Source organism: Lepidochelys kempii, chromosome 5 (assembly GCF_965140265.1).
Source record: "Lepidochelys kempii isolate rLepKem1 chromosome 5, rLepKem1.hap2, whole genome shotgun sequence".
Lineage (NCBI taxonomy): Eukaryota > Metazoa > Chordata > Testudines > Cheloniidae > Lepidochelys > Lepidochelys kempii.
In genome coordinates this window covers 100,625,976-100,640,931 of record NC_133260.1, presented here as the reverse complement: position 1 = coordinate 100,640,931, position 14,956 = coordinate 100,625,976, and the positions used below count along the sequence as shown (strand labels likewise).

The 14,956-nt window shown below is 39.3% G+C and overlaps 1 protein-coding gene across 9 annotated transcripts in view; it reads left to right on the top strand.

Annotated features, from left to right (window-relative positions):
• Positions 1-14,956, top strand: part of PIP5K1B (phosphatidylinositol-4-phosphate 5-kinase type 1 beta) — a 166,721-nt gene that overhangs the window by 66,584 nt on the left and 85,181 nt on the right. For all 9 annotated transcript variants that reach the window (XM_073345202.1, XM_073345200.1, XM_073345199.1 and 6 more), the window contains one exon: positions 6,838-6,968. In XM_073345202.1, coding sequence (XP_073201303.1) covers positions 6,838-6,968 — 131 coding nt within the window. The remainder of the gene's footprint in view (positions 1-6,837; positions 6,969-14,956) is intronic.

Below are 14,956 nucleotides of genomic sequence, written 5' to 3'. Positions count from 1 at the left end.
TGAATGTCCCCTTTACATAGTAAGGGGAGCACGTGGCCTTTTGACATGGCTGGGTCTTTTACTGTTTTAAATGCTTTATCTTCATAATTATCTGAAATATTTTATTCTGTAGTGTCCTGTGCCCAGGGCCAATCTTTTACCATTATATCAATGGGAGTTTTCCCATTAATTTACATGGCTGCAGGTAACAGCAGCCTTCAAATTCTCATGGAAATAATTTAGCAACAGGCAATGCCTCCTCCGACAACTATAGAATCTAAATTTGTCAACCGTAATTTTTTCTTTTTTTTATGAAGACCATCTTTTCTGTAACCTTGCAGCCAGCTCATAAGGTCACTAACAAAACTTGTTGAAATGAAACCATTTAATAATTTCCTCTATATAAAATGTTAGGCAGCATAAATATAGAGTGGTGAGTTCCACAGATCCAGCTTAAAATAGAAAACTCTGTGTCTGTAGCCAGCATAATATCATTAAAATCTTAGTTATTACATTCACAGGATCATGTGGTGACTTAATACCCCATTTGAAAGGATTTAAGGTCTTGTTTATTGTATTATTCAGAACCTGTTTGCATGTCAGCTAGTTACAGGATTTCAGCTCAGCGTGAGATAGAGAAGACAGAAATCTATTTACTATGTGTTGAGGTAGTAATACACCTCGCAATATATCAAGACTGAGAATATTTTCATTAGGGAGAAAGTAACTATTGGTACAGAGCTGACTGTGAATACCTGTATGATGTAGTGGCTTTATTCTATAGCCTTTTGCCATGGCCTGCTATTATTTTAGTATCCAAGTAACATGTTTCTGCTACACAAACTTTTCAATGTAAGCATGTATAAAGAAAACTGCATACTTTTTTTGAAATTTAAAATCAATATATTACCCCCCCCCCAAAAAAAAAAAAAAAAAGAAAGGGATACAAGTACATCCCACAATGAAAACCAAGTTATTTTAGGGCTTCTGATTTCAGGTGTTAACTAATAAACAAACAACCCCCCCGATACTTTAGAAAAGAGAGATTATGATATACACTGTATACAAAGAGAAAAAAATTGATTTTTTTGGATATCTACATAAAACTCAAATTGCTAAAAATAACCCCCCCAAAATGAAATTATAATAAACCCTGAAAAATTGAAGCCCTGGTTATTTACATGGGGGCTTTAATGGGGGGAGGTGAAGGAAGGGGAGTCCATTTCAAATTTGTACACATGGACACCAGGGCTAACCTTAAACTTCATAACTTGTTGATTCCAGTCAAAGATATCTGGGTGGGTCACAATTTACAATGATAAAACTTAAGACTTGAGAAAAATGACTTCACAGTAGCATCCTCTAATATTACTATTTTCACAATTTGCTAATCTACCAACTGAACACACTGATCTTCTAAAGGGCTCAGTTGGGCACAGTCCTGTGCTCAGTGTGGAAGTCTGGTGCCATAGAGATTTCAGAGTGGTAGCTGTGTTAGTCTGTATCAGCAAAAAGAACAAGGAGTCCTTGTGGCACCTTTAGAGACTAACAAATTTATTTGACCGTAAGCTTTCGTGGGCTAAAGCCCACTTCATCAGATGGATGCAGTGGAAAATACAGTAGGAAGATCTTATCTAGAGGAATTGTCCTTCAGGATAGGTGCTAGATCCTTGATGATGCTGGAGAGGTTTTAGTTGCGGGCTTTAGGTGACAGCTAGTGGCTTTCTGTTACTTTCTTTGCTGGGCCTGTCCTGTAGTAGGTGACTTCTGGGCACCCTTCTGGCTCTGTCAGTCTGTTTCTTCACTTCAGCAGGTGGGTATTGTGGTTGTAAGAATGCTTGATAGAGATCTTGTAGGTGTTTGTCTCTGTCTGAGGAGTTGGAATAAATGTGGTTGTATCTTAGAGCTTGCCTATAGACAGTGGATTGTGTGGTGTGGTGTGGTCTGGATGAAAGCTGGAGGCATATAGGTAAGTATAGCGGTCAGTAGGTTTCCGGTATAGGGTGGTGGTTATGTGACCATCGCTTATTAGCTCTTTAGTGTCTAGGAAGTGGATCTGTTGTGTGGACTGGTCCAGGCTGAGGTTGATGGTGGGATGGAAATTGTTGAAATCATGGTGGAATTCCTCAAGGGCTTCTTTTCCATGGGTCCAGATCAGGGATGGGCAAACTTTTTGGCCCGAGGGCCACATCAGGGTTGCAAAACTATATGGAGGTCCGGGTAGGGAAAGCTGTGCCTCCCCAGACAGCCTGGCCCCCACCCCAGAAGCGTTGTTATGAGTCAGCCATAAAGATGTTGGCATACTGTGGGGCCAGGCAGGTACCCAACGACTTTATGGCTGACTTAGAACAACGCTTCCTCAGCTCTCGTCCCCTAACGCCCCTACTCTACTTGCGCTACGTTGATGACATCATCATCATCTAGACCTGTATTTTCCACTGCATGCATCCGACGAAATGGGCTGTAGCTCACGAAAGCTTATGCTCAAGTTTGTTAGTCTCTGAGGTGCCACAAGGACTCCTCGTTCTTTTTGCTGATACAGACTAACACGGCTACCACTCTGAAATCTGTCTGGGAGGAATTTTTACTCAAAAAGGCATAACTATTCCTGGAACCCCCTCAGCGCACTGTGGAATGCTGCAGGCCTCCGTGGAATGCAACTTTGTCCCCACACTGAACTGGTCCCATTCTGTGTGTGTCTATCAAAATACATTAATAAGACAAAAATTTAAAATCAACTTGCAGCTTAGAATAAACCAGGGGTTCTCAAACTGGGGGTTGGGACCCCCTCAGGGGGTCATGAGGTTATTCTGAATACTGGGGAAAGAGGCATGCCACTTCAGTTCTGTTCTGCTCCTCCTGCTGGCTTCTAGGCTTTTTCTGACCCTTTTCTCCTCTTTGAACTGCAACAGGGATGGGGAACGTGTGTGTGTGTGTGTCTCAAACCGAAACAACTTCAAAAATTCCAGAGTGCTCTTCTCATTTGCGGTGATTGTACCATAGTTTGAAAGAGGCGGGGCTCTTGGCATTGTGGTTTTCCTCCTGTACAATACAGTAGGTGCCATTTTAAAAAGTGCCGTTTTTACCAGTACGATACTACCAGCTCTAGTACTATTTCCTATTGTAAGTCTAGTTTATACCTCAATCTCGTAATATCTTAACTACCAATAAATAAGATGAGAACCCTTTTAACTGTGCCACTCTATACAAGTATTTTGCCATTAGTATAGCAAGGTCTTGTATGTGGTAACTATCTTCAATTTAATGTAGAAAAAGCATCTGAATTGTAAGTAAATTTGTACATTTTATATTTCATCTAGAAAAACTACAAAAGTCCTTAGAAGTTTTATCTGTAATATATTTTTGAGTCTCCATGTTTACAAGTAAATATATATTTATTTTCTAAAGTACATTGCTCTAAACCTCAAGGAAGGCAATCTTTTTCGTTTTTATTGCAAATTTAAAAAAAAAATTTCTGTTGATCAGATCACTTTGTTTCTGAAAGGGCAGATGAGTGGTTGCTCAAGCATTAAACATAAGGGGCCAAAAATCTGCTTTTTGTGCAGTGGCATAATGTGCAATCCAACCGAAGTCGTAGGAGTTGTGTATGCATAGCTGAGGGCAGATTTTGGCCCAGATGGTGCTATTTAACGAGCAGTTTAATTATGCAACTAGGCAGAAGTATGGGTTGGACAGTATGTAGCAACAGAATGTTCAGAAATATTAGCATGCATGAATCTGAGTGGGAGTGGCCAACAGTCCATGTAAGTGTGATTCAGATATGTGCAGAGAAAATAAAAGGAAAAGGAGTTGAATAATATGGTGGGCTCTACAACCATTTTCAGTAACAGACGCAAAACTTATTTCATGGTGTAGAACATCAGACAAGAAGCTAATTGGTTTCATAGCATGAGGTTAATGAAACCTACATATCCATGTTGATCATGCGGATGGTTCTCATGCTGCTGTTTCTAGTACTCTAAAGTATGCTGATTCCCAGTTATGTGATCTTGGAATCATTGTGCAGTTATGCTAAGGCTAAGGGGTAACTTCTGAACCTTCATATAAGGCTAAAATGAAGAAAAATCAATTTCAAACTCTAAAAGGAGAGAACTCTTCTAACTGAAAGTCCCTGAACTTTATTGCCGACTCTACTGCACTGGAGTCTTGAAAGGGAATTTAAAAATATACCAGACAGGGTATGAAACTTGATCGTCTACTGTACTGCTGCCCTGGAATACTGTGAAAGGGAACCATGAGTATAGAGAAAATGCAACTGAGGGTGGAATTTTCCCACCGACCGTAAGGGATTTTAACCTCCAATAAATATATTGTTGCAGTAATAAGATAGGGGAATTAAGGCTTTGTCTACACTAGCACTTTTGTTGGCAAAACTTTTGTTAGTCAGGGGTGTGGGGGGAAAAAAACATACAGCTACCACCACTCATTGGTGATGGCTTAATTATGCTGGCGGGAGAGAACTTTTGCGCTGGCATAGAGCAGGTACGCGGAAGACCGTGTACCGCTGCTGCTGTAAGGTTCATAGTGTAGACATAGCCAGAGAGAAGTGCTTCCCTTAAGGCTCAGGGACCAGCTGTAAAATCGCTTAAGTCTGTCATCTTCCCTCGCACTTCTCCCCCTGATTGCACTCTTAAGAACAAAATAAAATATTTTAAACTGGAACAAATGTTCTTAGTGAAAGATTCCAACATATTTTTAAAAATACACATTATCTTGTCATCTGATGCAACTGTAAATACTGGATTGACTCTCAGTTAAGGGCATGCTTGGGCCACCATGCTTTTGGAATTTGGTGTAAAGAGTATACCAGTGGCTCTATGGTCTGTGAGCCTCCAGTGAATGCTGGCTGGGAACATGGTGCTGGCTCTCCCCTTTGCTTCTAGCTGCTATAAGTTGTATTAAAATAAACCAAAAACCCAATAAATACTTTCCCAATATTACTTTTTCATGTAAACAATTGCTGTGGTTGCTACCGGGGTGGTGATTGATTACGCTGATCAACTCTGCTCCTGATGGCAATCATGAATGGAAGTGGAGGTGATCTAGAAAACAATCTTTCTGTTAAGATCTGGTCCACAGTATGAAAAAAACTTAGGACTTCCGCACTACAAGGCTATACATGGTAACTTGTGCCCACTTGGAGAAACCTTCAGGAACAGCTCATGTTCTGGCCCAGCTGTGATGGCAAGATTAATGTCCTCTTAGGTTCCCAGTTGCTTTTCCACCTGACTTATCTGTAATCCTCTGTCAATAATAAGTTGCAGTTCCTCATTATCTGCTATATTTTCAGTCTCCAGCCCTCTTTCCAGCCGTGTACTAGATGGGTGTCCAGTTGTGTACCAAGAATCTGTCTGCATGAATACCAACTTAAATGAAGTGACATAATTAGTGCTTATGCAGGGCATTAATCGTTCATGAATCAAGGCTTTTCAGGGAAAGAGAAATGGGAATCTTCTTAACCACACACAAGCAAACCTTTTTACAATAGAAGTAGCACTGTAAGGACTCTCTCTTGTTTTATTCCACCAAATGAACTGTTCTGCAAGTGCAAGGTCTTCCTGGCATGTAGTGTTAATTGTTTAAAATAAGCACACATTGCTACATCATTTCACATTTAAAAATACAGTCACCATAGCACGTGCACTTCTGAGAACTAAAGTAAGATCTAGTATCTGATATTGGAACCCTTCCGACTGTAATTCCCAGTTAGTTCAATTAAGTTGTGCTGGTTCAGAAGCTTTCATCTGCAGTGTGAATTTTTAACATTTTACTCAGCTGTCTTTCACTGTCGTTATCTTCTTGTTTGTTTTTAAAAAAGCCTTGAAACCTGCAAATTATGCACATAGCAGGGGTCTACGCAACATTGTGCTCCTGTCCCCATCTTTTGTCTTGTTACACTCATGTGTGCCACTTTTATTGAGAAGCTATGCAGGGCAGGGACGCTCATTCTGACCCCAATTCTACCACCCTTACTCCACAATCAGGACTGCCCACTACTGTGTGAAGGCTATTCCCTGCTCCCATGTAAGTAAATGCCAAAACTCACAGGTTATTCAATGTAAGGATGGCAGAGTTGGGCCCTGTGTTGTAGGTATGTACTGTACCTAGCACCAGAGGGCCCAGTCATGATTGGGGCCTCTGGTGGTGACTACCATAATAGAAAGCCTAAGTAGCTTACGAAGTGTAAAGTAAAATGGTGTTGATTCTGATATTCTTTTCTAGCAGTTATGATTGTCTCTACTACACAATTGGAACTGAATGCCACCCTTGATGACCAGTGTTAAACTGTTGACACTTTTGCTGCTGCTGTTAATCTCACCAATAGATAATAAAATATTTCATTATAGTTAAGCTAGAATCTATATTTTGAAGCTCAAATATCAGCGTCCATAGTAGCTCTGCATACAGAGTTTGGCCCTTAGAATTTGTGAGGGTATTCCCTGTAAGATTATCGGTGGTATTTCAAAATTCTTGAAGGGATTTGGATGCCTATTTCCCATAGGAATTAGGACAGTTCCCATGTCCAAATCCCTTAGCGATTTTTGAAAATCGCAGCCTATGCCTATTTTATAAGATGTGTTTAGATTTCAGGCGTCAGCTACATCACAGTATCTCTTTAAATCTTTTTTATCTGAGTAGCGGTTAACTCCAGTTAGAGGTGAATCTCGTCCGCTTTCCAACCTGAAAAAGTAAAGCTGACCAGGTACCAATCCCAAAGAAAGATTTAATTAAAATAAAATGCTTTGCTCAAAGAGTGCTCATGATAAAGAGCTCATGATAAAGAGCAGGAATCCAGATATAGTAAACTTGCATTCTAATGCTTATTTTCTTTTGCAGACAGCATCATCTGCTATTAAAGGAGCTATTCAGCTGGGAATAGGATACACAGTAGGTAACCTCACCTCTAAGCCAGACAGAGATGTACTTATGCAAGACTTCTACGTAGTGGAAAGTGTATTTCTGCCCAGGTAAGGACAATCCTATATCATGTTTTTTTCAAACAAAAAATTAATAGCATGCCTTCATTTACTAGATGTGCTAACTATGAGGACTATTTTGAAAAGAGAATTTTCCTGAAACAAATGGGATCATAGTAAGTTTTTAATGTAAGAGCAGTTCAGTGGTTTTATGAGAGGATATTTTAATAATAAAAAAAAAATATGAATTATTTCAACTGGAAGTTTGGCCTTCAAAATAAGTTGAAAATTAATGTAATAGACTAGACTCTAACTTTTTTGCCTGTGCCATAGCCACAGCTGAAGCAAATCCTTGCATACAGTTAGCTCTGCCAATGGTCTCCAACATTCAGTTCATTCAGAAACATCCATGTTTCCAGATCCATATTTCCAAATATGGCGGTGAAAGGGTGGTAGGAGGGATTACCATGTGCACACTGATTAGTGAGAACAGATGGTCCTGTGTTTGAGATATTAGACTGAAATTCAGGATCTGGGTTAAACTTCAGACTCTGCCACAGATTGCCTGTGTGACCTTGGGCAAGTCACTTAATATTTTTGTGCTTCAACTTGAACATGTATAAAATGAGCCTACTAATGCTTCCCTACCCTGTCAAGGTGGTGTGAGAACTAATATGTGAGGCCGTCGGGTCCTATGGTGATGGGGGCAACATAGGTGGAAACTTTCAACCAACATCTAACTCCATAACTGGTGCCAATGTTAAGTATTTGTACACAGACTGGACACCATAGTTATTGTGCAGACAGCAGTTTCAGATATTGCTATAGCCCTATTTAAGGGATAATATTTGGAAAAACATACTCCGGTTTATGTGGGAAATCGGATCATAGCAGATATCAACAATAAAAAAAACTTGTTACATAATGGCTGATATTTTTTTTCCAAACTGTCACGTATGACAAAAAGTATAAAGAACATGTAGACCAAGATTTTCAAAAATAAGAGTTCCTAAATCCACTTTTAGGTACCTGCCTGATTCTCAGAAATACTGAGTCCCCAACAGGTCCCATTGTAGTAACTGGGAGCTATGGGTGCTGGACATTTCAAGCCACTTACTTAAGACTTGTTTCAGAGTAACAGCCGTGTTAGTCTGTATTCGCAAAAAGAAAAGGAGTACTTGTGGCACCTTAGAGACTAACCAATTTATTTGAGCATAAGCTTTCGTGAGCTACAGCTCACTTCATTGGATGCATGCTGGATGCATCCGATGAAGTGAGCTGTAGCTCACGAAAGCTTATGCTCAAATAAATTGGTTAGTCTCTAAGGTGCCACAAGTACTCCTTTTCTTTTTGCTTAAGATTTGTCTACATGAACACTTAGTTCTCAGCAAGCTGGGGTGTAAATCTCTCCCACGATAGTATGCTGTGTATGACATGTCCATAAGGACCCTGCTGCCACACACTACAAGTTCCCTATTGCACTTTGATCTCCTGTTACCATGGAGGATAGATTCAAGTGCACTAGGGAGCTTCTAGTGCATGGCAGCAGGGTCCACATGGGCAATAGTGTGCAGCAAGCTAGTGTGGGGTAGATTTACACCCCAGCTTGCTGCGAATTAAGTGTTCATGTAGACAAGCCATTAGTTGAGTATATGTTGCAATTTGAATGTGGGCTAACATTTAATCTGAACATAAACCCACAAATCTTCTCGAACATAAAATATAGTCCTCAGAAACATTAGGAATGACGTCACTAAAACAATGTATATATTTGTAATAGGCAGTGTTTAATCTTGAGAAAAGATGACTGAGAGGGGACCTGATAAGTCTTCAAATATGTTGAGAGCTGTTACAAAGAAGATGACATGAAGAACAATTGATCACCATCTGAGAGTAGGACAAGAAGTAATGGGCTTAATCTGCAGCAAGGGAGATTATAATTAGAAAGTTTTTCTAAAATCTAACTAAAGGGTAATTAAACTCTGGAATAATTTTCCAAGGGAGGTTGTGGAATCCCTATCATTAGAGATTTTTTTAAGAACAGATTAGACACACACCTATCAGGGATAGTCTAGGCTGACGTGGCCCTACCTAATTGCAGGGGGGCCAGACTTGATGACTACTTGAGGTCCCTTCCAACCCTACATTTCTATGGTTCTATAACAGCCATATTTTTTTTTAAAAAATGATCTGGTCTGATAATGTAAAGCCATTGTTTATGTGGAAGAAGACTTGGGGCTAAATTAATCTGAAGCATTTTCTTAAAGAAAATCTCAAAGTTCGGAACATATTGCCAGGATAATATCCAGTCTTTACCCCACATGGCTGTAGTTGTGCCAGTGGGAATTATTCAGGTTCCATGCTCGTGGTTTGTGAGTGTCTATAATTGATGAGTTTTGTATATGCTTTTTCTGTGTGATCTATATTCTGGGAAAATATGTAGATACTAACCAAATAAATACGTTTTAATACTTCACCAAGAATTTTTCAGATCACAAGAAGAAAATTACCACTTCTATATTGTCATGTAACCAAACTCTTCACTGTTTCAAAAACCAAAATAATAGCCCTACTTGGATGAAGATGTTGCCATTACAAAGACGATTCATGTACCCGATAGGAGTCTGCATGGCTATCTGTAAAGACTTCAGAGCCCAAGTTATTCTTTTATATATCAAGTGAAACTTGCATTCACAAAAACTACTATAAGCCGTTGTTTTTGAATTAATAGCAAAGAAGTGGAAGAATCCATTCCATTTCCTTTTTTTTTCCAGTTTGATTTGTTGTTTTTTATAAATGTCAATGTTGTGAAAGCCATAATACGTTAGTTACCTGATATGAAAACATTCCTGCATACATGCTTACAAATGCAATTTCCAAATGCCTGTGTGGTTCTTGTGTTAAGGGTAGTGATAAGACAGGTTTCTTCTGTTTTAAAAATGGAATGGGGGCATGAGGAGCAACTTGGCTTGCCTGTATTAAGAGTTTATTGTGTGTGTGTTTTTAAATAAATAAATTAAATAAATAAATGAGTAGCATCTTCCTGTCCAGTCATCCAAAGACAACACATAGAAAGCTATCAATTTAAAGTTCTAGCCAAATGCAACAAGTAATTTGACTTGCTGCCTGGTTTTACTAGTCAGTAAGCAAGAAAGAGTTATATATAGTCAGTCTCCTTGACTGAAACAAAGGATCTTTTTATAAAGGGTACTTATTAATAATAATCTTCCTCCATTAGATTCAGGAGTAGCAATCCATTTGTCTTTTAAGACCAATTATTAAATCTACAATTTCTGTGCATTAGGGGGTATAGGAGATGGAAAGTCTGAGTCTTATCTCTTTGTAAATTGCATATTTATCTGCCTGTCTAAAATGATATTGAGTAGGAATAAAAAGGTACTAGTTAGGATGAATTGCAAGAGTACGACTCTTCATAGTAAAGTAGGGAGCTCCACTGTTGAGTCCCATTTGAAAGTACAGTGCAGATTATTCCTGAGTGTCACCAGCAGATTGTTAGCGTCAACCAGGTTATAAAAGTAGAAGGAGTCTCTCTTTCTCAAGGCAAAGGGAGTAGTGACTGAGACAAAGGAGGCAAAACCCAAGGAATAGCTGATCTAGGGAGAAAAAGCTTAGGCTAAGGTGAGTTTGATAGTTATTTGAATTACTCCCTCTCTGTGATTAGGGCATCATTGGTAAATTTGAGCTATGTAAGAGGTGTATGTGATCATGATGAGAAAACAGGCTTAACAAGCAAGCAACCACATTTTGCACTAGCTTCAGGTTTCCAATGTGATCTAGCTGTAGCCGCATCCAGAGTACTGATTTAACTCCAACGTTGCTATATAACATACGTGTCCATTTGCAGCAGCACTTTGTCTTTATGGGCTGTCCTGATCATTTCATCTCCCCTTTGACTGGTCCCTTGTCTGCACCCAGGCCTGATGGGAGTGATACAGGCAATGAAGTGACATGTCACTTATTTCCTAGAGTTCTGTGCACTCCTGATGCCACATTGTCATAGTAGTGGGAGCATTGTTACAGTCGTGATGTTTTTAGCATAAGCGCGATGTGCCTGAGGCAGCACGTGACCAAGTCTGCTGGTTGGATCATTAGTTTCCCTGGCCCGGGCCAGGTACTGATGTGGAGTGTGACACTGTAAATCCAGACTACTTGAAGTGCAATGAAACAACACTTCTACTTGCATTCCAGCAAGCAAAATCATATGACAATTATAGTTTTGTATAAAAGAAAATCATGGAAAGATAGCCAACAATTGTCTTATGATTAATCAATAACAGAAAAGAAATAACCTCTGTGTAGTTCTCCACCCCTCAAATAAACTGCACCATCTGTATAATAGTTTAACCATAGCAAAACATATTATTTCAGGATACTAACAGTAAGAGATTCATGTGGTTAAAAACACCAAGAGGGAAAAGGAGGAAAATGGTTGGTTAGAACTCAATATAATGGACCAAATTCTGCTGGGTTATACTGCTGTAAAGCAGAAATAACTCCACTGATTTCAGTGCAATTACTTAATATTTACATTGGTGTATCTAAGAGTAGAATTTGGCCCAATGCTTGGGTGTATTGCATGTTTGACTCAGTCATTTTCAGTAAGTTACCACGTCTTTGCACTGTGCCTTTAAACTGCTTAAAATGTTTTCTTTCACTGGCCATTATAGCACATGTGCAGTGGTGAGAGGATACCTTCCCAGCTTCCACTCCTCCACACTCATCTTTGGGACAGGGTGCAACAGGCAAAGCTCTTGTTGTTCATATTGGGCTATCCAGAAGGAAGTTTATAGCATGTTGCTTTTAGGAGCCAACTGTGATGTGTCACAGAGGGTTACAGTACAGTAATTCATTTTTAGGACCAGATTCTGGATGCAGTTTAAATGGCAGTGAGCATGAGTGCTCATTTTACAGAACACAAATTGGCTGAGCCAGTTGATCCTAACGAGGGAACCTATGGCTGCTCTATATTTGGGTAGTGTAAAGCTACTCTGGGAACTCGTGCAAATAATCTCTCCTGTCCCTCAGAAACACCCCTATGCAAATCCGTAGCCTCTCTTCCCACTACCAGGGCCAGTGGTGTTACTGTAGCAATACTGGCAGTAACAGCCAAGCTGTCAGGTAGAGATATTTTATGCAGCCTAATCATTCTCTTCTCTGCTGTCACTCAACTTTAAAGGATTCTCCACTCTACCTTGGAATCTTGGGGAAATGCTGCGTGCTCCATCCCACGGGTCCTCTTAGATCCAGTGTGATGTCATGACTTCCAGGTGTCTTGGTGTTAAAGAAGTGTCACAGAGTAACTCTAGTTCACACAACCTTATTACAATATGACACTTTGTCATGATATATATAAACTGGTAAAATATCTTATCCAGAGGTTTTTTTTGACAGCACCAGGGCTCATTTCTGCCCATATGTAGAAGATCCACGTATCGAGCTTTAAAAAGTTGTCAGAAACTGTATTGCAGGCTTTGGGCACTAGGAACATACACCAGACTCTGCCTATTTGTTTTCTCAGACCTGTCAGTAGAAGGACTTCTAAGATCCAGGCTTTTGCCAAATATTGTCAAGTGTTCAGTCTTCACATAAGTCCATTTATGGGTCTCTCACTTTTCTCCCTCTGCCATATGCTTTATTTCAGCTTCTAGACATTGACCAGCATCCCTAGTCTTGTTCCTCAGCATTCCAACTGGGAGGCTTACATTATTTGTCCTTCATCTATACATGTTGTATTGCAGGCAAGGCTGTTTCTACAATGATTTAGTTAAGATATGGGACATTTTCTCTTGCAGTTTTGTTACTGAAACATTAGTCTGTAGTTCACAACATATGATGGCATGTGACATATTGTCAGGGTTTTATAATTCCTGTGAAGTCTGGTGACATCAAAAAGTGGGTAGGCAAAATTAACGCATAAAAGTATGATTACAGCTAATTAACAGTAGTAAGCAGTGGTCATTTTGTGTCTGATAATATCAGGGTGGGTGGTGCCTTGTCTCTAAGCTTCCACTATACAAAATAAATGAATCATTAGCTGATGTATTTTCCAGAAATGTCATGGAAAGATCAGAAAAGCTCTGAATTTCAGAGGCAATTTCCATACAAACACCTTGGTCAGTTGAAGGGCTAAGTGTTTCCCAAACAATTATATGTACACCATTCCCTGTAGGATACACATAAAGAGTATTCAGAGTCTCATGCATAGCTATTTATGCTGTAATTCATGCCCACTGTATTAACTCCATGTTGACCTGTTTCACACAGAGGCATGTATGTAACTTGCCGAAGTTCCTTAAATCCAGTCCTAGGTAAAATTCTCTCTTCCCTTTCTCTGCTCCTCCAGCATGGACATAGAGGACATGCAGATCTGCTGAGGAGTACTTTTTAGGGGGTGAAAGAATCTGGGCAGACAGCAACTTGGTAGGGAAACTACTGCCATTTCTTCCAGTGTGTGTAAATGTTGTTGAAAATGGAGACAGTGTGACTCCAAGAACAAAATCAAGTCTATTATGAACTATCAGCTACTTTGATTAGTAAAAAACAATTCTGAATATAGATAAGGTGAATGTTGATTTTTTAAATGTATTTTTGAACATAGCCACCTGTTTCTTAGGTGCTTTAAGATGCCTCCATAAAAGGGAGTATCAGCAGTGCAAAATTAGTAGTAGTGTTGTTGTTGTTAGAAAATAATTAAGAATGCCCATTCAGTGGTTATTGCTACATAAAATCTTATGGACCCAAATATAATTGTCTTGATTTATTTTGAGATTCTTTAATGTACACATGCATTGCCTTTTAAAGATGTCTTGTTTCAGGAGACTTATTAGCACATCTTACTGTAGCTGAAAATAATACAAAGGAAGATATATCTAGAAATAAGGATATCACTATCTGTCTCTATCCTATATCAACCAAAAGCTGATAGCTATGTGAGTATAGAAATAGGGACTAGTTCTTGTAGGCAGAAATGATGCAGTCATTTATCTTTTCTCTTTAGGGAGGAAATGGGAGGATTGGAAAGCAAGGCCTGGATTAGTTGTGCATTCTTGTGCATTTATCTGTTGCACACAGGAAAGGGATAGTGAACGCACTTCAGTGGGAAGTAAAAGAGCAACTTTTCCCAAGACTAGTAAGACCTGATTTTTTTTTAACACAATCGATATTTTGTTTGATTTGGGGATAAATGGGGTAAGGAGTCCGTTCCATATTGGGCACTGAGACTTCCCTTTTTCACTATTTCCCTCACTTTGCACATACACACAACCAAGGCTCAACATTGTGGCTGCTTTCTTGTGTTAAAAGAGAGAAAAAATGAAGTTTTCCTCAGAAACCCTTAACACCACTGTAACTGGTCAGAGGATGTACCATTGAAAGTAGTAAGACACTCCTTCTGTCCTTGGGGGCTAAGTGTGTTGCCTCCTTAACATTTCCAGTCCATGCTAAACCAAGGCGAGACTGCCAACAAACACATCTGGGTCTCCCACAAAGCAATACAGGGCTGGACCTCAAAAATATAATACTTTGTGATTAATTTTAGATTGATATGCATCACTTATACTGTAACTTATTCCCCTGGGTTTATAGGCAGACAGTTCTTCGCTTTAAAAAACAAAACAAAAAAAACTAAAAGATTCTGCAATGCCAGAACGTGCAGTTACCTGAATAGATACTAGAGAACATAGCTTTCATAGTAAATTTAGTCTTTTTAATATATTGAATAAAAATAGTACTTTGCACTTTATAGTCTTTCATCTAAGCTTTTTAAAGCACTATCCAAACAGTATGATTAAGCCTCACAATCCTTCCAAGACCAGAATTAAATGTCATCGTTCAGGTACAGAGATTTGAGTTGTCCAAGGTCACAGAAAAAGTCAAACTGGTAACAGAACCTAGTCATGTGCTCTAATCACCAGATATGTTCCCTGTCTTAAGATGGAAAGTTATTGAGGTTGTCTCCTTTCTTTATATTGCACATTCTCCCATATGTGCCCAAAGTTATAATTTTGCAGTTTTAGGTT